Raw genomic sequence first — 22,633 nt, 5'->3', positions numbered from 1 at the left:
GGTCTCCTGCTGTTCCCCGCGCCTGTACATTTGAACTTGGCGCGCGCGCCCAGCCGGTAACTTTTCTCCTGACCGTTTCACTGCTGCTGCTGTCACTGCTTCCCCCTCTGGGGGGGCTAGCTGCAACTGACCTCCCCTCCGTTGGAGGCGTGGTCAGCCCTGACTCACTCACTCTCCCCGCTGGAGGAGACGCTGGCCCTGACACATGTGACTCTTCCCCCCCACTACGCTCTGGTGGGGAAACTGGTCCCGATCCCCCACTGCTGCTTTGGGGTTCCCCTCTGGCTCCTTGTTTCTGGTGCGTCCCCCCTGGGACCCCCCTTGCCCTGACCATCGGCGCCCCCTTCTGGGAATCTTCTGATTTGCTGGAGAAGCTCATGGAATCTCTCGGGCCACTGTCATACTCCCCTACGCTGCCCTCGGATTCTTCCCCTTCGCTCTCCATTTCCTCTCTCCCCAGTGCTCCTGCTCCTGAGTCCCTGACAAATATAAATAAATATAAATTAAGAAACCCCTTAAATCTACCCCTCCCCATTTTCACATCACAAAAACTTACTCATCACACTCCATCGAGCAGTCCAACAGGCTGTCTACGACCGGCTGTAGGCGCTTGGTGGCTAGGCTGACAATAGCCGAAAGCGTCTCTTCCTTAGTGCGGGTGTCGGGGATCTGGTGGAGATGGTTGTAAATCTCCTTCACAACCATAGGCAGCTGGAAGAAGATTAAAGAAGACCAGGATGAGAAAGTGTGGTGAACCTGGAGGACTTCCAGTCAGCGCCGGCGATTAATGGCAGACTTTCCCCCGAGCTCCGGGGGAAGCCTGCTCCGCGGGTTCGGGTCCTGTCGCAACGGCGAAGCGGGGACCCTAAAAAATCACAGGCGCGGAAGCCTGTGAGCGAAGAGATCCGGCGGGCACCTTTTGCGCCCCCCCAAAACCGCAAAGAAGCCTTTTTAAAGGCTTTGGAGCGGCAGCGGGAGAACGGCGCGGTGCTGAGGGTCGCTGACAAAGCCTGCTGAGTGAAGCCGCATTGCCATGATCGGAGAGCGCTGATTTCTTCTCTGAAATTTGGACTTTAAAGCAACTACTCATTAGTAGTAATAACGGGCTTAATTTGAAACAAAATTGGGAAGAAATTTGGTACTGCACGGGAAAGGTACAAAAAGGAAGTCTGCCTCCCCGTTGTGTAAATAACCTGAAGCAAAGAGACTGAAAGCTGTAACTTAAGAGGGAATATTTTTTTGGAACTAGTAATCCATCGTTTGGAAGAGTATTTCCCCCCAACATTTGACAGGAGCGGAGGGGGGTGGAAATTGAACTTTTTATGCCTGTAAGAAAGGAACGCTTAAAAAGAACGTCCGCTGCTTTGATCTCTGGAGTCGGACTGCCTTGACATGGAAACTGAATGGTGGACTGTCAATACATTGGGACTGTTTACAACAGTAACTTTATGTAAAGATACAGTGTCTTTGAATGGACTTATATATAAAATAGCATTGAAAATAAATTTGAAACTGTGGCTAATTGGAAAAAAGGGGGCTTTTAAGAGATATTGGTTATAAAGTTACAAAGTGAAGCTGGAACTTTTCCCCCTAGTGGAGACTTTGTTGTTACAATAACAATCAAGCCACCAGAGTGAGAGCCAGTGGAAATTTCCTTCTCAAAACAAAGTACAAGAGTAAGACGTGACCTTGGCTCCGAATGAGAGTGTTATGGATAAAGAAAAGGGGAAGTCTGAAGAAAGAAGTTTAAGATCAGGCAGACAATACAAGACTGATTTTTCCCACCAGCGGAGAGCTTCAACATCCGGAGGCACGGGCACAGCTGCTGCCTCTCAAACTAAACCAAAAGTTATGTCAGCAGAAGACGCTTTAGCACAAGCACTTGGCAAGATTAATGTATCTTTGGAATATTTAACGAAGCAGGGAACAGAGACAAGTAAACAAGTTGTGGAAACTAATAAACAAATTCAGGAAACTAATAAACAAGTGGCTGAGATCTCAGCAAAAATTGATCTGAACACGAAAAGTATTGATGAATTGGGAAAGAAGGTAAATTCCAACACAGAGACTATTGTAAGACTTTTGGAGGACTCGGCCACAACTCGAAAGATTGCAGAGGAAGCAAAGGAAATAGCGGTTCTCACCCAAGAGAGGATACCACCGGTCATCAGGAAATTGGAGGATCATGATCTGACTTTGTCTATGATTGAACTGCAGAGAAAAGAGAGGAATTTAAGGATAAGATCGGTTCCGGAAAGTGAGAAAGATAACTTGGTGGACTTCCTGACAAAAGAATTTTTGGACTTTTGGCAACAGGGCCTGGAGAAGGAAGAATTTAAGATAGTGAGTGCATTTAGGCTTGGTACAAGACAAAGGAAGAATAAGGCAAGAGACTGCTTAATAACATTAAGGACAAAGGAAGAAAGGGATAAAATTTTGAATCTGCACTATCAAAAAACCCTGGAGATTGAAAATTCTTACGTGGAGATCTTTAAGGATATTCCGAAGCACATTTTGGACGTAAGAACCTACTACAGAGATCTGGTCGTTTTATTGAAGAAAAACAAAATATTCTTCAGGTGGGAATTTCCACAAGGCCTATCTTTCAAATACAGAGGAAGGAAGATAAGAATAAGAACATTGAGTGATAAAGACAAATTCCTGAGAGACCACGAAGAGGATCTACAGAAGGAGGTGGATTCCGGGCAGGAACTGACATCATTGGGAAAAGGAACACTGGATATATCAGACATATCGAACTTGTCATTTGGTTTGAAACCATCGACAGAGGAAGAACAACTACTTGGAGCAACAGGAATAAGTAAATAGTCTCATCATGGCTCTGCAACTTCTAAGTTGGAATTGTAATGGCTTGAATATGCCTCGAAAGAGGAAAGCTGTTTTTCATATATTGAAGAAAGAACAACTGGATTTGATCTGTTTACAAGAAACACATGTGACGAGGTTACAAAGGAAAATATTGGTGAATAAAAGATTGGGTCAAGAATTTATTTCATCAGACAAAGTTAAAAAAAGAGGAGTTGTGATATATGCAAAGGAAAAATTACTACCGAAATTTGTTTTTAAAGATGAACAAGGAAGATTCCTGGCAATTGAAATTCAAATCCAAGGAGAGAAATTTTTAGCCGTAGGAATTTATGCACCGAACGAGGGGAAATCTGAATTCTTTAAGAAGTTGCATGAGATTTTGTTGGACTATATGGATTATAATCTTATTTTGATGGGAGACATGAATGGAGTAGTATCTACTAATATGGATAAAGCACAAAGACAGGTACTCACTAAGGATGGAAGATTACCAAAAACTTTTTTTGAAATGACTGACAATATGGACTTGATTGATATTTGGAGAACAAAGAATCCTCTTGAGAGAGAGGGAACCTTCTTTTCTGAAGCCAAAATGACATGGACCAGAATCGACCAAATCTGGGTTACTAGAGGAATGGCATCAAAGATAAAGAAAGTGGAAATCTGCCCAAAAACCTGCTCCGACCACAATGCAGTAAGAATGGAGATGAAGCAAATATCAACTGGATCCTTTAGATGGAGGATGAATGACACCTTATTTAGAGAGGAAGAAGTGTACAAAAAGGCCCAAAAAACTTTGAGAGATTATTTTGAAATAAACATGAACACTAATGTGGAAAAAAGAGTAATCTGGGACGCAAGTAAAGCCGTTATGCGAGGATTTCTGATACAACAAAATGCAATAAAAAAGAGAAGCCAAAATGAGAAAAAAGACAAGATTTTGGAGAAGATAAAAGAAGGGGGAAAGAAACTAAGATCAAAACCAAAGTCCAAAGAGATTCTGAGAGAAATCAAATTGTATCAAACACAATATATGGAGCTGATGAATCAAGAAATAGAATGGAAAATTAAACAAATGAGACAAAAGACATTTGAATCAGCAGATAAATGCGGCAAACTATTGGCTTGGCAAATGAAGAAAAGACAAAAATTAAATACGGTTACAAATCTAGAAGTGAAAGGAAAGAATGTATATAAGCCAAATGAGATTAGAAACTGCTTCCAGAGATATTTTAAACAATTATATACACAAGGGCCACAGAAAGAGACAGATATAGACAATTTTCTCAAGACTTACGGATTACAAAAAAATTCTTATGAAAGTAAAATACGTTTGAACCAGAAAATAACTGAACAGGAAATAGAAGGTGCCATTCAAAATATGCAACTGGGCAAGTCTCCGGGACCGGATGGGCTTACTTCCAGATACTATAAAACGTTAAAGGAGTGGCTATTACAACCTATGAAGGAAGTTTGTAATGAAATTTTGGAGGGGAAAAAGGCACCAGAAACGTGGAAAGAAGCTTATATTACACTTATACCAAAGACTGAGACTGAAAAGAACCAACTTAAGAACTACCGCCCTATTTCGTTACTAAATGTGGATTACAAAATTTTTGCTGATATTCTGGCTAAGAGACTGAAAAAAGTTTTGATGGAGGAGATTCACAGGGACCAAGCGGGCTTTCTCCCGAGAAGGCATATGTCAGATAATGTAAGGAATATAATAGACATTTTGGAAAAGCTAGAAGTGAACATAAATACTAAAGCAGTTTTGATATTTGTGGATGCGGAGAAAGCCTTTGACAATATTTCTTGGAGTTTTATGAAGAAGAATCTTCAGGGGATGGGGGTAGGCCAAGGATTTGAAAATGGTATAGGTGCAATATACTCAGAGCAGAAAGCAAAGTTAATTGTAAACAATATGGTTACGGAAGAGTTTAAGATAGAAAAAGGGACACGTCAGGGGTGCCCAATCTCTCCATTACTTTTTATATCAGTCCTGGAAGTCTTGCTGAATATGATTAGAAAGGACCAGTTGTTTAAGGGAGTACAGGTCGGAGCTAAACAATACAAATTGAGAGCATTTGCAGATGATTTGGTACTTACGTTACAAGAGCCAGAATCTAGTACTAAAAGGGTTTTAGAACTAATTCAAGATTTTGGCCAGGTTGCAGGATTTAAATTGAATAAATCCAAAACTAAGGTATTGGAAAAAAACTTAACACCTATGGAAAGGGAGAAGTTTCAGAATGAGACAGGTTTAACTGTGGTTAAGAAAGTGAAATACTTGAGGAGCAATATGACAACTAAAAATGTGAATTTGTTTAAAGATAATTATGAAAAATGCTGGACAGAGGTAAAAAAAGATTTAGAAATTTGGTCAAAATTGAAGCTTTCCTTGTTGGGTCGAATTGCAGCTATAAAGATGAATGTATTGCCTAGAATGTTATTTTTGTTTCAAACATTGCAAATTGTTGACAAGATGGACTGTTTCAAGAAGTGGCAGAAAGATATTTCAAAATTTGTCTGGCAGGGCAAAAAGCCCAGGATAAAATTTAAGATATTAACTGATGCAAAAGAAAGGGGGGGGGGATTTGCCCTGCCAGATTTTAAACTTTATTATGAATCAGCGGCTTTTTGCTGGTTGAAAGACTGGCTACTTCTTGAGAATACAGATATCTTGGATCTAGAAGGGTTCAATAATATTTTTGGGTGGCATGCATATTTGTGGTATGACAAGGTCAAAGCTCATAAAGCTTTTAAAAACCATATTGTCAGGAAAGCACTGTATAATGTCTGGATTAGGTATAAAGACCTGCTGGAGAACAAAACTCCCAGGTGGTTGTCCCCAATGGAGGCAAAGGCTGTGAAAAAACTTAATATGGAGTCTAAATGGCCGAAATATTGGGAAATTTTGGAGCAAGAAGGGGATGTAATGAAATTGCAGAGTTATGAGAAATTGAAAGATAAAGTGAGAGATTGGCTCCATTACTACCAAATAATGGAGGTCTTTAAGTCAGACAGGAAAATTGGCTTCCAGGTGGAAAAATCAAAACTGGAGACAGAACTATTAGAATCCAAAACTAAGAATTTGTCAAAAATGTATAACTTGCTGTTGGAATGGAATACACAGGATGAAATAGTTAAATCAGCTATGATCAAGTGGGCACAAGATATTGGTCATAACATTATGTTCGAGGACTGGGAACGGTTGTGGACCACCGGTATGAAATTTACGGCATGTAATGCCTTGAAAGAAAATATTATGAAAATGATTTATAGGTGGTACATGACTCCAGTTAAGCTCGCAAAAATTTACCACTTGTCTGATAATAAGTGTTGGAAATGTAAAGAGACTGAAGGTACATTCTTTCACCTTTGGTGGACTTGCCCAAGGATTAAGGCTTTCTGGGAAATGATTTATAATGAAATGAAAAAGGTATTTAAACATACCTTCTTGAAGAAACCAGAGGCCTTTCTCCTGGGTATGGTCGGCCAATTGGTGCCAAAGAAGGACAGAACTTTTTTTATGTATGCTACAACAGCAGCAAGAATACTCATCGCAAAGTATTGGAAGACACAAGATCTACCCACCTTGGAAGAATGGCAGATGAAAGTGATAGACTATATGGGACTGGCAGAAATGACCGGCAGAATCCGAGACCAGGGAAAAGAGACGGTGGAAGAAGATTGGAAGAAATTTAAGGACTATCTTAAGAAACATTGTAAAATTATTGAAGGCTAGAACGATGTTGATTTAGAAATTAAGGAGTTAAAAGCTGTAATGATTATGTGGTTAAGAAAAGAAAGGTTAAAAAGTACATAGAAATTAGGGAAAGGATTTGCTGAATTGACTTAATTAGAGAATGGAATACAGAAAGGGGAGGTATGAGGAGGTCGGGAAAGTAAGTTTTATGAATATAAGGGATGGAAATTATACCTGTTTTGTATGTGTGTTTTTTCTTTTTTGGATTGTATGTATTGTTATTGTTTTTGTTTTTACTGTTCTGTTTATTCTGTTTTATATAAATTCCTAAACTTTAATAAATATTATATATATATATAAAAAGAGAAAGTGTGCTGAACCTGTTTCTATTTGGCTTAATGTATGTAGGGTTTGGTGTCAGCGTTACTCGTGCCGGTTCTCTGCTGTTCACTTGTGTTCCTTTGGTGGTGAGAGAGGTTGGGGTTGGCCTAGGGTGTGGTTGTTTGTTTGTGATTGGCTGTGGTGATCTTTGTTTTCGTGTGTGAGTGGGGTGAGTGGGTGTTTTGGATCAGGTTAGCCATATTGATTTGTATGCTGTTGGTGGATTATTGTCATTGTCTTTTTGGGCTGTGTTTGTGATAAAGGGGAGCCATACCAGGATAAAGGCGTCTTCTTCTGTTTGTCCCCGTGTCAGTTTCAGTTTATTGGTTAATTTTTCTAGTAGGGCTGTTTCCCATACTATTTGGTACCATTGGTCCATGCTTACTCCTGACAGGTCTCTCCAGTGTCTGGTTATGGTGTTTCTGGCTGCTGAAAGTAGGTGGGTTATGAGTTCTTTGTGGTGTAAGTGGGCATTGTTGTCTTGGAAGATGTTTAGTAGGGCCAGTTCTGGGGTGATGTCTAGTACTTGCTTAGTTATTTTACATATTTCTCGTATGGCTGTTGTCCAGAATAGTTGGATTTTGGGGCATTCCCACCACATGTGGAGGTATGTGCCTGTGGAGGTGCACCCTCTCCAGCATTTTGGTGAGGTTCCTGGGCGTATTAGCGCTAGTTTTCTTGGTCTTAGGTACCACCTGTAGGTGAGTTTCAGAGTGAGTTCTTTTCGTTGATATGGATTTAAAGGGGGGGGGGGTTAGACCACATTCTGATCCATTGAGTGGGGTTAATCTCATAGCCTATGTCATTCTCCCATTGTTTTTTGATTGCCTCTAGGGGGTTTGTGGGATTTTGGAGTAGTATTTTGTATATTGCGGATACCATCCTTTTACCGTTTCCCTTTGTTGTTAGGAGGAGGTTTTCAAAGGTTATCAGGGGCCTAGTTGCTGCTGATTTTACTGTTGGATTGTTTAAGAGGGCATGTAATTGGTGTTGTGTTAACCAGGGCATTTGGGTGTCTTCTAGTTTGTCTTGTATTTCTTGTGTTGACAAAGGTTTGTTATTTTTACAGAAGTCTATTAGGCGATATAAGCCTTTGGTTTGCCAGGTTTTTATTTGGAGGTTTTGTGCTGCATGGTGGAATAATGGGTGGTACGGCAGGGGGATTAGTGGGGATGGGGTTGGTATTTTCAATTATGTCCCTCTCTAGGTGCACCCATTGTTTTGTCTCATCTTCTAGTATATATGGGATTATATGGAGTATTTGGCTGGCAATGTAATATGCTTCTATGTTGGGGATTCCCCATCTTCCTTCTGAGGTGGGGAGGTGCAGGTATTTGGGGCTTATTTTTGGTTTTTTATGTGAGAAGATAAAAGAGTGTAGTTTTCTCTGCCATCTGTGGAGTTGTGTTGGGGGAATCCAGATTGGGAGGGTTTGGAATAGGTAGGTTAGTTTTGGGAGGGTGATCATTTTGATCATAGCAAAGTTTTATTAATTGACCTCAGTGTTGTACACATTGTGTTTCCTTTGCACTGAAATGAACAGGGTGGAATAATGTAATTAAAATACTACCAAAGCAGACAGCGAGATGAAAAACAGGGGGGTTGATTTTTGGAAGCCAAACTGCAGCAGGATGGAAACAGAGGCGCGAGCCACAGACACGGAAATTGAAGAAGTTTGGATTTGATATCCCACTTTATCACTACCCGAAGGAGTCTCCAAGCGGCTAACATTCTCCTTTCCCTTCCTCCCCCACAACAAACACTCTGTGAGGTGAGTGGGGCTGAGAGGCTTCAGAGAAGTGTGACTGGCCCAAGGTCACCCAGCAGCTGCATGTGGAGGAGCGGAGACGCGAACCCGGTTCCCCAGATTACGAGACTACCGCTCTTAACCACTACACCACACTGGCTCTTCTTACTTCCCACACAATGCCTTCTTACTTCCCAGAAACAAGCTAATTCTAAGTCCGAAGAGAATGTTTAATTTAGAGGAAACCTGCTCCCCCTGCCTCCGTTTTGAGCCTTACGTCCTCCATTTCCATCCCACATTCCTCAAGGAAGGACCTCAGGAGCTTTCCTGCAGCCTGAGAGACGGCTCTGTCTTCCACTGTCAGGTTGTCAATCGCCTTCAACACGACTTCGTTGATCTGGCTGGGCTTGAGGTGCTCCCCAAAAGCCTGGCACAAAGAAGAAAGAAGAGGGAGTTTTCTTCTGCTCCACACTCTGACCACGTTTCAGTAGTCCAAGGGTGCCTTCACAAACCAAGTGAAAGACATCTCCACTCTGCCTTGAGAGGGTTGAACTAAGTGACCCCCACGTCCCTTCCAACTCTACAATTCGGTGATTCTGTTTATGTGTTTATTTAAGTAGCTGAAAGATTTTACAACAAAGAAAACTAAAAGTCAGGTGACGCCTTGCTATTTCCGATCCACATCTTAAATTGGTTATGACATTGGAACATGAAGAGGTTCAATCTAAAATCAGACTAGAAAATTAAAAAAAAATTCTCGCAGGAACAGAGAGGGTGAATAATAGTGGCTATCCGTTATATAACCAATGCCAAACAGACTGGGTGGGAACCTGCTGGCTGTGTGTTTAGTTCTTAATATACAACAAAAACACCCACCACAAGGTTGGCATAGTTCATTGGCTTGGCAGTGCCTTGTGAAAGATGTATCGAATGAGTCAACTTTTCCTATTCTTTTTCCGCCCTGAGGAGCCCAAGGTGGCAATGCATGGTTCTCTCTCCTCCCCGTTTTAGTCTCATGAGGTAGGTTAGACTGAGAGACTGTGACTGACTCGTGAGTTTCAGGGCTGAGTGGGGATCTGAACCCTAGGTCTCCCAGCACCTGGTAGAATTTCAATAAGTAGAATTCTGCATGCAGTTTAGGCTACCGGGCACTTGTCTTTGAGCAATTTATTCTAATACAATGCATTTCTGAATGTTATTTACACTAATAGCTCACGCATGGATTTTTTTACACACTGTTTGGCATTGCGAAATTCAAGGACGTGTGAATTTCAAAGGCGGGTTGTGTTTCAGTTCTCCTATTGTTTCTGAAAGCCTCGATTTGATAGCTTTGGCTTCCAGTGTGAACTGCTCTGAATCTCTCCCTCATCCCTAGAAGGCGTGGGCTGCCTGAGGGCAGGCTGAAGTTGGTGGGGCAGGGCCCCATTGGCCCGAGTGAGCAAATCTTTGCTAACTGGGAGTGGCTGCGGTCTTAGCAATAAAGAGTACAAAAAGCCACCCCTACCTTGGCCACTTTTGCGATGTGGTAGTGGAAGAGGGAGGGCCCAGGGATGAAGAAGTCTTCTCGGACCCATCTGACCATGTTGCCTTTCTTATTTTTATTCCTCCTCTTCTCCAGTTCCTTACCTAAGCAGGGTCGGGTTTTGGAATATGCATGCAAAAGAACCCAGCATTAGTGCTCCCTGCTCAAAACCTCCAGTTTTCCCACTGGAACCAACAAAAACAATTATCGATTTCACCTCAAAAATTATAATTCAGAACTGGGAAAAAGGTTCAGAAGGGGGCAACCAAAAGGACTGGGGTGCTTGTGGAGCTGGTTGCAGCATTTGGGGGGGGGGGTTCCGTTTAGAAAAATGGCGAGGAAGAGGAGACACAATGTATGGCATGGAGAAAGTGGAGAGAGAAAGCTTTCTCTCTCACCGTCAGAACATGAGAACAACTGGACCTCCAATGAAACTGAAGTTTCAGGATGGTCCTTCTTCTTGCAGTGCACAGCTAAACTCTGGAACTCCCTGCCGCAGGAGGCACTGATGGCCACGGACAAAGATGGCTTTCAAAGAAGATGAGGCAAATTCATGGAAGAGAAGGCTACCCATGGCTATTAGCCAGGATGGCTATGCTCTGCCTCCATGGTCAGAGGCAGCAAAGTACAGGAGTAGAAAGAGCTTGAATTCTGCTTGCTGGATTCCCACAGGCATCTGGTCAACCCTTGTGGGAACAGGATGCTGGACTGGGCTGGGCCACTGGTCAGGTCCAGAAGGCTTTTCTGATGTTCTTCAGCAGTGAATCCCTCCCCCAAGACTGCCCTCTCATCTCTGGCCAACGGGGTGTTGGCGTTAGGCCAGTGCTGGCACGAATTCTGGCCCTCCTAAACTCCCTGATCAACACCAGCAGCAGCCAGCATGGGCAACACTCAGGGATGATGGGAGTTGGAGCAGCCTCTGGAGGGCTACAGATCTCCCACCCTGCGGCTTACAAGAAACAAGCCATTTCCCAGCATCACCCTCACCCATTTTGGCTATCATGATGTAATGGAGATGGTACAAGGCCTCCGCTGACTGCAGGCCAATCTCCTTCACGTTGTCTGCGAGGTGAAGGGACAAGAGCGCCACCAGCTGTCCAAGAAGGGGGAAATCCTGGGATACCTAGGAGGTGGAAAGAGAGAGATGCACAGTCAGCCCTCGTCCCACAGAGCCCAGCAAGAGAAAACCGTCTGGCATGCTTTCAGTCGGCAAAGGTGACAGAGGGGCGCAGGGCAAGAGAGCTGTGCTTAGGTGGCCCACCCTAGGCTTGCCCCAGGGCTTTTCCCCCAGCCAGAACTCACTGGAACTCAGTTCTGGCTGTTGAATGGTTGAATGTTGAATGGTTGAATGTTGAATGGCTGTGTCATTCATTGAATGGCTGTGTCAGCATTTGGGTGTAGTATATAAGGAGCAGCACCTAGCTCTCCCATTACCCTGGGGGATGAGTTGGTGGTTGGGTCTGGTTTGTTGATGATGTATTTAGTGTATAAGGAGTTTTTGTTTTTGTTATTAAAACCTTGTTTAAGTTATTTTTGAGTCCCTTTTTAATGCATGGTCTCCCCAGCAAGCTCTCTGCAGTGCTACTATACTGCAAATAGCTAACATCTTTGGTTATGGGCCCAGCTGCTGAGTGGATGACTGCATATTTTTGGACTCTGAGAAAGGTTTGAAAACTCCTTCTCCTGTTAGTGTAGTTTCTGTGGGTCTGGAAGAGTTCCAGAATGGTTGACCGGGTTCCAGAAGCCAAGAAGGCTCTGGTGTTCCCACAGCTAACAGATGAGAACTATAGTTTATGGTCTTTTCGGGTGGAGGCGCTTTTGACCTCTAGAGAAGTATGGACCTATGTAACTGATGACCCTCCTGACCCTGTAACTAATGCTTGGTCAAAAGGAGATGCGAAAGCCAGGGCAATAATTAATTTGGCAGTCAGCAACCAGCAAGTAGTCTATATAAGAAATAAGAAAACTGCCAAAGAAATGTGGGACAGTCTTGCAGCAGTGCATATTAGAAAAGAGTCAGCGTCCGCATTGACGTTTTTCAAGCAGCTGTACCAGACCAAGTTGCAGCCTGGTGGTGATTTGGCAGCACACTTTTTTAAAAAAAAAAATAATATTTATTAAAATTTCAAAAGAAATTACAAAAGTAATAAAGAGATAGAAAAAAGAAAACAAAAGATACAAAATACAGAGGAAATAAAAACAATTAAAAATAAATCCATCATTCCATGTCTTGCCTTTCATTTACTTGTTTCCCTGACCTCCTCACACCTCCCTTTTTTGTATTCCAGTTCGAATGGTTAATTCAGCAAATCCTTTCCCTCTTTGTTTTTATCTTAATTCTTTATCTTAACATATTATAACTTTATATTTTCATCTATTAACAATCCATTTTACATACTCCTTTTAACATTGTTGCTAAAACCGCTTCATTTCATTCCGACATCATTTTAGCATTCCTTAATTTTACAATGTTTCTGTAGATAATCTTTAAATTTCTTCCAATCTTCTTCCACCAACTCTTCTCCCTGGTCTCGGATTCTGCCAGTCATTTCCGCCAATTCCATATAGTCCATCACTTTCATCTGCCATTCTTCCAAGGTGGGAAGATCTTGTGTCTTCCAGTACTTTGCAATGAGTATTCTTGCTGCTGTTGTAACGTACATTAAAAAAGTTCTATCCTTCTTTAACACCAATTGGCCGACCATGCCCAAGAGAAAGGCCTCTGGTTTCTTCAAGAAGGTATATTTAAATACCTTTTTCATTTCATTATATATCATCTCCCAGAAAGCCTTAATCCTTGGGCAAGTCCACCAAAGGTGAAAGAATGTACCTTCATTCTCTTTACATTTCCAACATTTATTATCGGGCAAATGGTAGATTTTTGCAAGCTTGACTGGTGTCATGTACCACCTGTATATCATTTTCATAATATTCTCTCTTAAGGCATTACATGCCGTAAATTTCATACCGGTGGTCCACAACTGTTCCCAGTCAGCAAACATAATGTTATGTCCAACATCTTGTGCCCATTTAATCATAGCAGATTTAACCGTTTAATCCTGAGTATTCCATTTCAACAGCAAGTTATATATTCTTGATAGTATCTTAGTTTTGGGGTCTAACAGTTCTGTTTCCAATTTTGATTTTTCCACCTGGAAGCCAATTTTTTTGTCCAGATTGTAAGCCTCCCTTATTTGATAATAATGAAGCCAGTCTCACACTTTATCTTTTAGTTTCTCAAAACTCTGCAATTTCAATTTGTCTCCTTCTTGTTCCAAAATCTGATTTGGCAGCACATTTGAGACGTCTGGAGGCAATACGCTGCAAATTAATTCAAAGGGACATAGAGATACCTGATATTCAGTATGTTTTTATCATTCTTTGTTCCCTTAATGAGGACTTTGATGGTGTAGCTAGCCAGATATCTGCCGTTCCACCAGCACAATTAACTGTGGAAGGGATAACGGCAAGATTAATGGGCGAGTTGGATAGAAGGGAGGCTTGTGCCATAAGCACTCCTATTTCCAGAAACAATGAGGAACGCCATATGCAAACTTGTGGTGATACGACTGCATTTAAAGCTGCAAAGCGTTATTGGTTCTGCAATAAGCAGGGACATTTTGCAAAGGACTGCAGATCCAAAAGAAAGCAAAGTACTCCCAAGTCTGTTTCTGTTCGTCAGTCACGGTCGTCAGCCCAGCAGCCGACATCGTACCGTAAAGACAGAAACGAGCCGCGAGCTCGGAGTACAGATCGTAAAAGAATTAAAGGTGCCAAGTGGAAGTCTTTTATTGTGGACTCAGGAGCATCCCAGCACATTTGCAATGATCGAAGCTTGTTTATTTCTTTTGAAGAGGAAATTGGTAATGTACATTTAGCCAATTCACAAGTCTTGCAGTCGCTTGGCAGGGGTACTATTAAACTTGACTCTTTAAACATTACGATAGCGAACTGCATTTACTGCCCGTCAGTGGACAATTTATTGTCAGTAAGATGTTTTGCTCGTCAAGGCATAACTGTGCGTTTCTTAAAGTCAATGTGTGAGTTTTTCGATGGGAACAAACATCTATTGTATGCCCAGGACTCTGATGGTTTATATAGACTGTATTTTTGCACCTACTCCCAATCGCCTATAAATTGCAGAGCAGCACAGTCAAGCCAGGGGTTGAGGAATGTAAGGCCACATTCCGGGTGTGCCCATGAAGCACACAGAATTCTGGGACATCTGAATTTTGCTGATGTAATTAAGACAAAGAATATTGTTAATGGCCTAAACTTAAAACCATGTAAATTCTTTATACAATGTCTATCCTGTTGCAAGAATAACATTAAGGTTGCACTCAAGGGTAGGTGCTCAGATAGGAAAGTAACTGAGCCATTTGAGCGTGTACATTATGATTTAGTTGGGCCACTCCCACCATCATTAGGGGGTTCTAAGTACTGGCTTACCCTGACTTCCGGAGGCGGCACCATCGGTAATGGCGGATTCCCTCCAGCTGTGAGGGAATAGCTCCACGGAAATCGGGTCTAGTCGCGACGGCGATGCGGGGACCCCTTAGAAAACTACAGGCGGGAGAAGCCTGTGTTCGTGGGACTCAGCGGGCACCTTCAGCGCCCCCCTAACTGCGAGGGAACCCCGCAAGGGGTCCCGGAGCGAAACGGGGAGATAGGCGCGGTGCTGAGAGCCAACTGCTTCTTCCGTGGAGCGAAGCCGCACAGCTGTTGCCGGAGAGCGCTGACCTTTTTCCTGGGACAATTTGGCTAACAAACAACTACCCGTGAGTAGGTCAAGTTCAAAGACCGGGGAATTTAAGGAAAATAGGATTAATTTGGCACTGAAACGGGAAGGCGCAAACAGGAAGTCCGCCTTCCTTTTTGTATATAGATCAAAGCAAAGACTGATCAAGCTAACGCTGGAGAGCTGGGTTTAAAAGGACTTAAATCCTAACGTCAAATTAAAAGATTTCCCTCCCTGAATTGCAGGAGAGGGGAGGGAAGAGGAGAAAATGTATTTTGCCTGCAAAAAAAGTGGAGAGAAAAAGGAGTAAAGACCACCACTTAATCCTTGGGAACGGACTGCCAGATTAATAAAATTGCTGTACTGAGAATCACACTATTTATGGACAATGTAACTTTGTGACAGTTAACTCTGCAAGTGAGACACTTTTACTCTGAGGGTTACTTTGGACTTGGAACTGTTGCTTTTTTCTTTTGTAGAAGGGGGACTTTGGAAAATCGGAAAAGAGACTCTATTGCAATACCATTGATCGTTACTGTGTCCCCCTAGAGGAACTTTGAAATTGTTGCAACTAGCCAGGGGATTTTCCACTCTCGACTGGCCTGGGAAACTTCCACAGCAAAACAAGTTTTGGCCGTGGGATTGACCTTGATTTTCAGATCCTTAGATAAAGTGGCATGGCAGACTTGCTTCAGGAAAAGACAACAAGATCAGGAAAGGTTAGACAGCAGCAGACTAGTGTAACGCAGCAGCGCAGAGCATCCATATCTGCCTCTGCATCTGTATCTGCCCCTTCTGCATCACAAGGAAAAGATCCTGCACAAGGAAAAGATCCTGCACAAGTTGGGTCTAAAGGAATGGCTACTGAAGAGGGATTCACTTCAGTATTAAATAAAAATTTTGAAACCTTGGAAAAATTAAGTAACCAAGTTACTGAAGCGACTACTAAAATTGACCAAAATACTACTAGCATCAACAATTTGGGGCAGAAGGTGAACTCAAATACAGAAGCTATTGAAAGACTGTTGCAAGAATCCGCTTCGAACCAAAAGGCAGTTGAGGAAGCAAAGGAAAAAGTGCTGGCTGTAGAGGAAAAGATTCCAACTATATGCAAAGAGCTAAAGGACCACCGGTCGCTTCTGTCTATGATCGAACTTAAGGAAAAACAGACTAATCTGAGGATCAGGGCGGTCCCTGAATTGGAAAAAGACAGTTTAAGTGACTTTCTTACGCAGGAATTTGCAGAATTTTGGAATTTGGATGCTAAGCAAGATTTCAAGATAGTAAGTGCTTTTAGACTTGGAAGAGGAGGGAGAAAGAACAGGGTGAGAGACTGTTTGGTTACCCTCCGAACGAAAGAAGAGAGAGATAAAATACTGAGTCTGCACTTCCAGAAGACCGTGGAAATAAACGATTCAAGAGTGGAGATATTCAAGGATATTCCGAAATACTTATTGGATCTTAGAACTAACTACGGAGATCTGGTGGCCCTGTTGAGAAGTAACAGAATTGTTTTTAGATGGGAATTCCCTCAAGGCCTATCCTTTACCTTTAAAGGGAAAAAGTTCAAAATAAGATCAGTGGAAGACAAGGAAAAATTCCTGAGAGACCATGAAGAAGACCTGCAAAAAGAAGTTCTAGAAGAGCTAAGAGCTTTAAAACCAGGAGTACTAGACATAGTACCACCACCTTTGGGATTGGACAAATTAGAAAAAGTGATACCACCGTCAGAACAAGAGGAATTACTGGGAGCAGTTGGAGGAAAGTAGAATAAATACACCATGTCTCTGCAATTATTAAGTTGGAACATTCATGGACTTAACTCCCCGGAGAAGAGGAGGAAAGTTTTTCATTTATTGAAAAAGGAACTGTCAGAGCTGCCCGAGGTCCCAGCTCACAAAGGACCAACGCTGCTTCGTTGTTAAGTACAAAAGTCTTTATTGAAGTTCAGTTTCACTTCCAGAGCGTGCAGCTCTACGTCTCAAACTCTAGATCGCTGATGCTCCATCTGAATCTCCTCCCCCCAGACACCAGTTTAAGACTCTCGCCTTACTCCACCTCTTCCTCTGTTCCTTCCACCTCTGGATCCGCCTGGCCGTTGGGGTCTCGCCCTTTCTAGACTCTTCTGACGCTGAATCCCCTGAGCCTTCCCCCTCTCTCCGGCGGGCTTTAGGAGCTGGTTCCCCATCCGGGTCTCCTGCTGTCCCCCGCGCCTGTACATTTGAACTTGGCGCGCGCGCCCAGCCAGTAACTTTCCTCCTGACCTTTTCACTGCTGCTGTCACTGCTTCCCCCTCTGGGGGGGGCTAGCTGCAACTGACCTCACCTCCGTTGGAGGCGTGGTCAGCCCTGACTCACTTTCTCTCCCCGCTGGAGGAGACGCTGGCCCTGACACATGTGACTCTTCCCCCCCACTACGCTCTGGTGGGGAAACTGGTCCTGATCCCCCGCTGCTGCTTTGGGGTTCCCCTCTGGCTCCTTGTTTCTGGTGCGTCCCCCCTGGGACCCCCCTTGCCCTGACCGTTGGCGCCCCCTTCTGGGAATCTTCTGATTCGCTGGAGAAGCTCATGGAATCTCTCGGGTCACTGTCATACTCCCCTACGCTGCCCTCAGATTCTTCCCCTTCGCTCTCCATTTCCTCTCTCCCCAGTGCTCCTGCTCCTGAGCCCCTGACAGGAACAATTGGACTTAATTTGTTTACAGGAAACACATGTGATAAGGCTACACAGGAAAGTATTGTTTAATAAAAGATTGGGTCAAGAGTTTATTTCATCGGATAAGGTTAAAAAGAGAGGAGTTGTAATTTACACCAAAGAGAGCCTGTCACCGAAATTTGTTTTTAAAGATGATCAAGGAAGATTTGTGGCAATCGAAATTCGATCACAAGGAGAAAAATTTTTAATAGTAGGAGTTTATGCACCAAATGAGGGAAAATCTGAATTTTTTAAGAAATTGCACGAGACATTGTTAGACTATATGGATCACAACATCATTATGATGGCAGATATGAATGGAGTGGTATCTACAAATATGGACAAGTCGCAGAGACAGATTGTAACTAAAGATGGCAGACTACCAAAAACCTTTTTTGAACTGACTGACAATATGGACTTGATTGACATTTGGAGAATTAAGAACCCCCTAGGAAGAGAGGGAACATTCTTCTCTGAAGCCAAAATGACATGGACAAGAATTGACCAAATATGGATAACTAGAGGACTGGCACCTAAGACTCAAAAAGTGGAAATTTGCCCAAAAACTTGCTCCGACCATAATGCTGTGAAAATGGAGATGAAACTAACACCAATCGGTTCCTTCAGATGGAGGATGAATGACACCTTATTTAGAGATCAAGAGGTTATCAAGAAGGCCCAAAAAACCTTGAGAGACTATTTTGAGATAAATTTGAATACTACTACTGAAAAAAGAATAATCTGGGACGCAAGTAAAGCAGTTATGAGGGGGTTTCTGATCCAACAGAATACAATAAAGAAGAGAGCCCAAAATGGAAAAAAGATAAAATTTTAGAAAAAATAAAGGAGGGTGAGAAGAAACTAAGAGCGAAACCAAAGTCACAAGAGATTCTGAGAGACATAAAGTTATATCAAGTGCAATATATGAAGATGATGAACCAAGAAATTGAATGGAAAATTAAACAAATGAGACAAAAGACATTTGAATCGGCTAATAAATGTGGAAAATTGTTAGCTTGGCAAATGAAAAAAAGACAAAAACTTAACACTTTCACAAATTTGGAAGTGGAAGGAAAGAACATTCAGAATCCAGTGGAAATTAGAAAATGCTTCCAGAGGTATTTTAAAGAGTTATATACACAAGGGCCACAGAAAGAGTTTGATATAGACCAATTTTTAAAAACAAATGGATTACAAAAAATCTCTCATGAAAATAAGATAATGCTGAACTACAAAATTACAGAACAGGAGGTAGAAGGTGCCATTCAGAATATGCAGTTGGGTAAATCTCCAGGGCCGGATGGCTTAACCTCAAAATACTATAGATCTTTGAAAGATTGGTTAATTCAACCACTAAAGGAGGTTTGTAATGAAATTTTGGAGGGGGAAAAAGCGCCAGAGTCGTGGAAGGAAGCCTACATTACACTTATACCGAAAACGGAGTCTGAAAAGACACAGCTTAAGAACTAACGCCCCATATCCCTGCTCAATGTGGATTACAAAATTTTTGCTGATATTTTGGCTAATAGATTAAAAAAAGTATTAGTGGAAGAGATACATAAGGACCAAGCTGGCTTTCTCCCAGGTAGACATTTGTCTGACAACACGAGGAACATAATTAACATATTGGAGAAGTTGCAAGTGAACATTAATACTAAAGCAGTTTTAATTTTTATAGATGCGGAGAAAGCCCTTGACAATATTTCTTGGAATTTTATGAAGAAAAATCTTCGGGGGATGGGGGTGGGTCAAGGGTTTGAAAATGGTATAAGTGCAATTTATTCAGAACAAAAGGCTAAGCTAATAGTCAATAATGTGATGACAGAGGAATTTAAGATAGAGAAAGGGACACGACAAGGCTGCCCAATTTCCCCATTGCTTTTTATTTCAGTCCTGGAGGTTTTATTAAATATGATTAGAAGGGACCGTCTGATTAAAGGTATCCAGGTCGGAGCCAAACAATACAAATTGAAAGCTTTTGCAGATGACCTAGTTTTGACGTTACAGGAGCCAGAATCTAGTACGAAAAGAGTATTAGAACTAATTCAAGAATTTGGTCATGTGGCAGGATTTAAGCTGAACAAGTCAAAAACTAAAGTTCTTGAGAAAAATTTAACATCGATTGAGAAGGAGAGGTTTCAGAAGGAGACAGGTTTAACATTAGTTAAGAAAGTAAAATATCTGGGGGTTAATATGATGGCTAAGAACTTAAATTTATTTAAAGATAATTATGAGAAATGTTGGACAGAAGTGAAAAAAGACTTAGTAATATGGTCAAATTTGAAGCTTTCCTTGTTGGGTCGAATTGCAGCTATAAAGATGAATGTATTGCCAAAAATGTTATTTTTGTTTCAATCATTGCAAATTTTGGACAAGATGGACTGTTTCAAGAAGTGGCAGAGAGATATTTCTAGATTTGTCTGGCAAGGCAAGAAGCCCAGAATAAAATTTAAAATATTAACTGATGCAAAGGAAAGAGGCGGATTTGCCCTGCCAGACCTTAAACTTTACTATGAATCAGCAGCATTCTGCTGGTTGAAAGACTGGCTGCTTCTTGAGAACACGGACACTTTGGACCTAGAAGGATTTAACAATGTTTTTGGGTGGCATGCATATTTGTGGTACGACAAGGTTAAAGCACATAAAGCATTTAAAAACCATATTGTCAGGAAAGCATTGTTCAATGTCTGGATAAGATATAAAGACTTACTGGAAAATAAAACCCCAAGGTGGTTGTCACCAATGGAAGCGAAGGCTCAGAAAAAGCTCAATATGGAGGCCAAATGGCTGAAATATTGGGAAATATTGGAACAAGAAGGAGATAAATTGAAATTGCAGAGTTTTGAGAAATTAAAAGATAAAGTGCGAGACTGGCTTCATTATTATCAAATAAGAGAGGCCTATAATTTGGACAAAAAAAATGGCTTCCAGGTGGAAAAATCAAAATTGGAAACAGAATTGTTAGATCCCAAAACTAAGATACTTTCAAGAATGTATAACTTGCTGTTAAAATGGAATACGCAGGATGAAACGGTTAAATCTGCTATGATTAAATGGGCACAAGATATTGGTCATAACATTATGTTTGCGGACTGGGAACAGTTCTGGACCACCGGTATGAAATTTACGGCATGTAATGCCTTAAGAGAGAATAATATGAAAATGATATACAGGTGGTACATGACACCAGTCAAGCTTGCAAAAATATATCATTTGCCCGATAACAAATGTTGGAAATGTAAAGAAAATGAAGGTACATTCTTTCACCTTTGGTGGACGTGCCCAAAGATTAAGGCTTTCTGGGAGATGATCTATAATGAAATGAAAAAGGTATTTAAATATACCTTCCTGAAGAAACCAGAGGCCTTTCTCCTGGGCATAGTCGGCCAATTGGTGCCAAAGAAGGATAGAACTTTCTTCATGTATGCAACAACAGCAGCAAGAATACTCATTGCAAAGTATTGGAAGACACAAGATTTACCCACCCTGGAAGAGTGGCAGATGAAGGTGATGGACTATATGGAATTAGCGGAAATGACTGGCAGAATCCGAGACCTGGGAGAAGAGTTGGTGGAAGAAGATTGGAAGAAATTTAAAGACTATCTTCAGAAACACTGTAAAATTAATGAATATTAAAAATGATGTTGGATTGAAAATAAGAGGTATTAGCAACAAAGTTAATGAGAATATGCAAAAATGAGTTGATAATGGATGAAAATATAGAGTTATAATATGTTAAGATATAGAGTTAAGATAAACGAAAGAGGGTAAGGATTTGCTGATTTGATTATTTAAATGGGAATACAAAAAGGGGAGGTGTGAGGAAGTCAAGGAAACAAGCTAATGAGTTTAAAGTTACAAAAAATGGATTTGTTTTTAACTCTTTTGTATCTATTCGTTTTTTGTACTTTGTATTTTTATTCTTCTTTTTTTCTTTTTTTGTGTATTTTTGTATGTTTTCTTTTTTTATCTTTTTCTTTTCTTATTTCTTTTATGTTTTTGTAAAATTTCAATAAATATTATACCAAAAAAAAAAAAAAGTACTGGCTTACCCTGATAGACCAGTATAGTAGATATTGTTGGACTTATGCAATAGCTGAGAAGTCCCAAGCATTTGAGAAGTACAGAGCTTTTTGCAACTGGGTAAAAACGCATTTTAACAAACCAATTAAGAACCTGTTTACTGACCGGGGCGGGGAATTTGTTTCTGAGGATTTTGAGAATTTCCTGGAAGCGCAGGGGACTACACATGAGTTATCTTGTGCCCGAAGTCCCTGGCAAAATGGGCTTGTTGAAGTTGTGCAGCGTGACCTGCAGGCAGGGGTTAAAACTTATCTGCACAATGCTAATCTGCCCAAAGTCTTTTGGGCTGAAGCGCTCGATGCCTTTTGTTACGTTAGAAATCGCAGTTATCATTCTGGTTTAGATGTCACCCCTGTTGCGATACTGCCAGGGAGACAAAGGCCATCATGCCCCCACGTCGACTTCGGACGATCCATCAACCTCCCGTAGGAACGCAGTATCAGTCGATTAGCGACACAAGCCTCAGAAACAGCTTTCCACATTCCGAGGACTTGTGCACGCCCTTTGCAGAGTTCGCACAACGAAAGATGCACTCAGGAGAGCATTATTTACAACTTTATTCAGCGTTGGTCAGAACAAAGAAAAAACATGACTGCTTGCCTGCGTGTTCAGGCACAGAGAGAGAAACAATAGCTATGTACAAAACATAAACTTCCTGTGAGCCGGAAGTACGCAGACTGTGACTCAAACAACAGCCTGCTCCCTGTTTAAGGTGGAACGGAAATATCCTAACAACCCCCTATGAGAAGCTGTTTAAAAAACGCCCTAATCTGAAATACCTACGCATTTGGGGTTCAGATGTAATTATGCATTATCCCGCTAAGCAGAAATTGGGTGAGCGTAGTGTTCAGGGAAAATTAATGGGCTACCAGCAGGGGGCGTACAGAATTTACATACCAGCAACTGGCAAATTTCATATTACCAGAAGCATG

At 41.7% G+C, this 22,633-nt stretch overlaps 1 protein-coding gene across 1 annotated transcript in view; it reads right to left on the bottom strand.

Moving 5' to 3' along the window:
• LOC128413489 (uncharacterized) overlaps positions 1-22,633 on the bottom strand; it is a gene marked incomplete at its 3' end in the record, with an annotated part of 68,369 nt that overhangs the window by 3,199 nt on the left and 42,537 nt on the right. Inside the window, exons 9-12 of the mRNA XM_053387489.1 lie at positions 11,176-11,311; positions 10,171-10,292; positions 8,944-9,093; positions 557-711 (exon numbers count right to left, since the gene is read on the bottom strand). Coding sequence (XP_053243464.1) covers positions 557-711; positions 8,944-9,093; positions 10,171-10,292; positions 11,176-11,311 — 563 coding nt within the window. The remainder of the gene's footprint in view (positions 1-556; positions 712-8,943; positions 9,094-10,170; positions 10,293-11,175; positions 11,312-22,633) is intronic.

Source organism: Podarcis raffonei, chromosome 5 (genome assembly GCF_027172205.1).
Source record: "Podarcis raffonei isolate rPodRaf1 chromosome 5, rPodRaf1.pri, whole genome shotgun sequence".
In the NCBI taxonomy this organism is placed as follows: Eukaryota; Metazoa; Chordata; class Lepidosauria; order Squamata; family Lacertidae; genus Podarcis; species Podarcis raffonei.
This window is presented reverse-complemented; position numbering and strand designations above follow the sequence as displayed.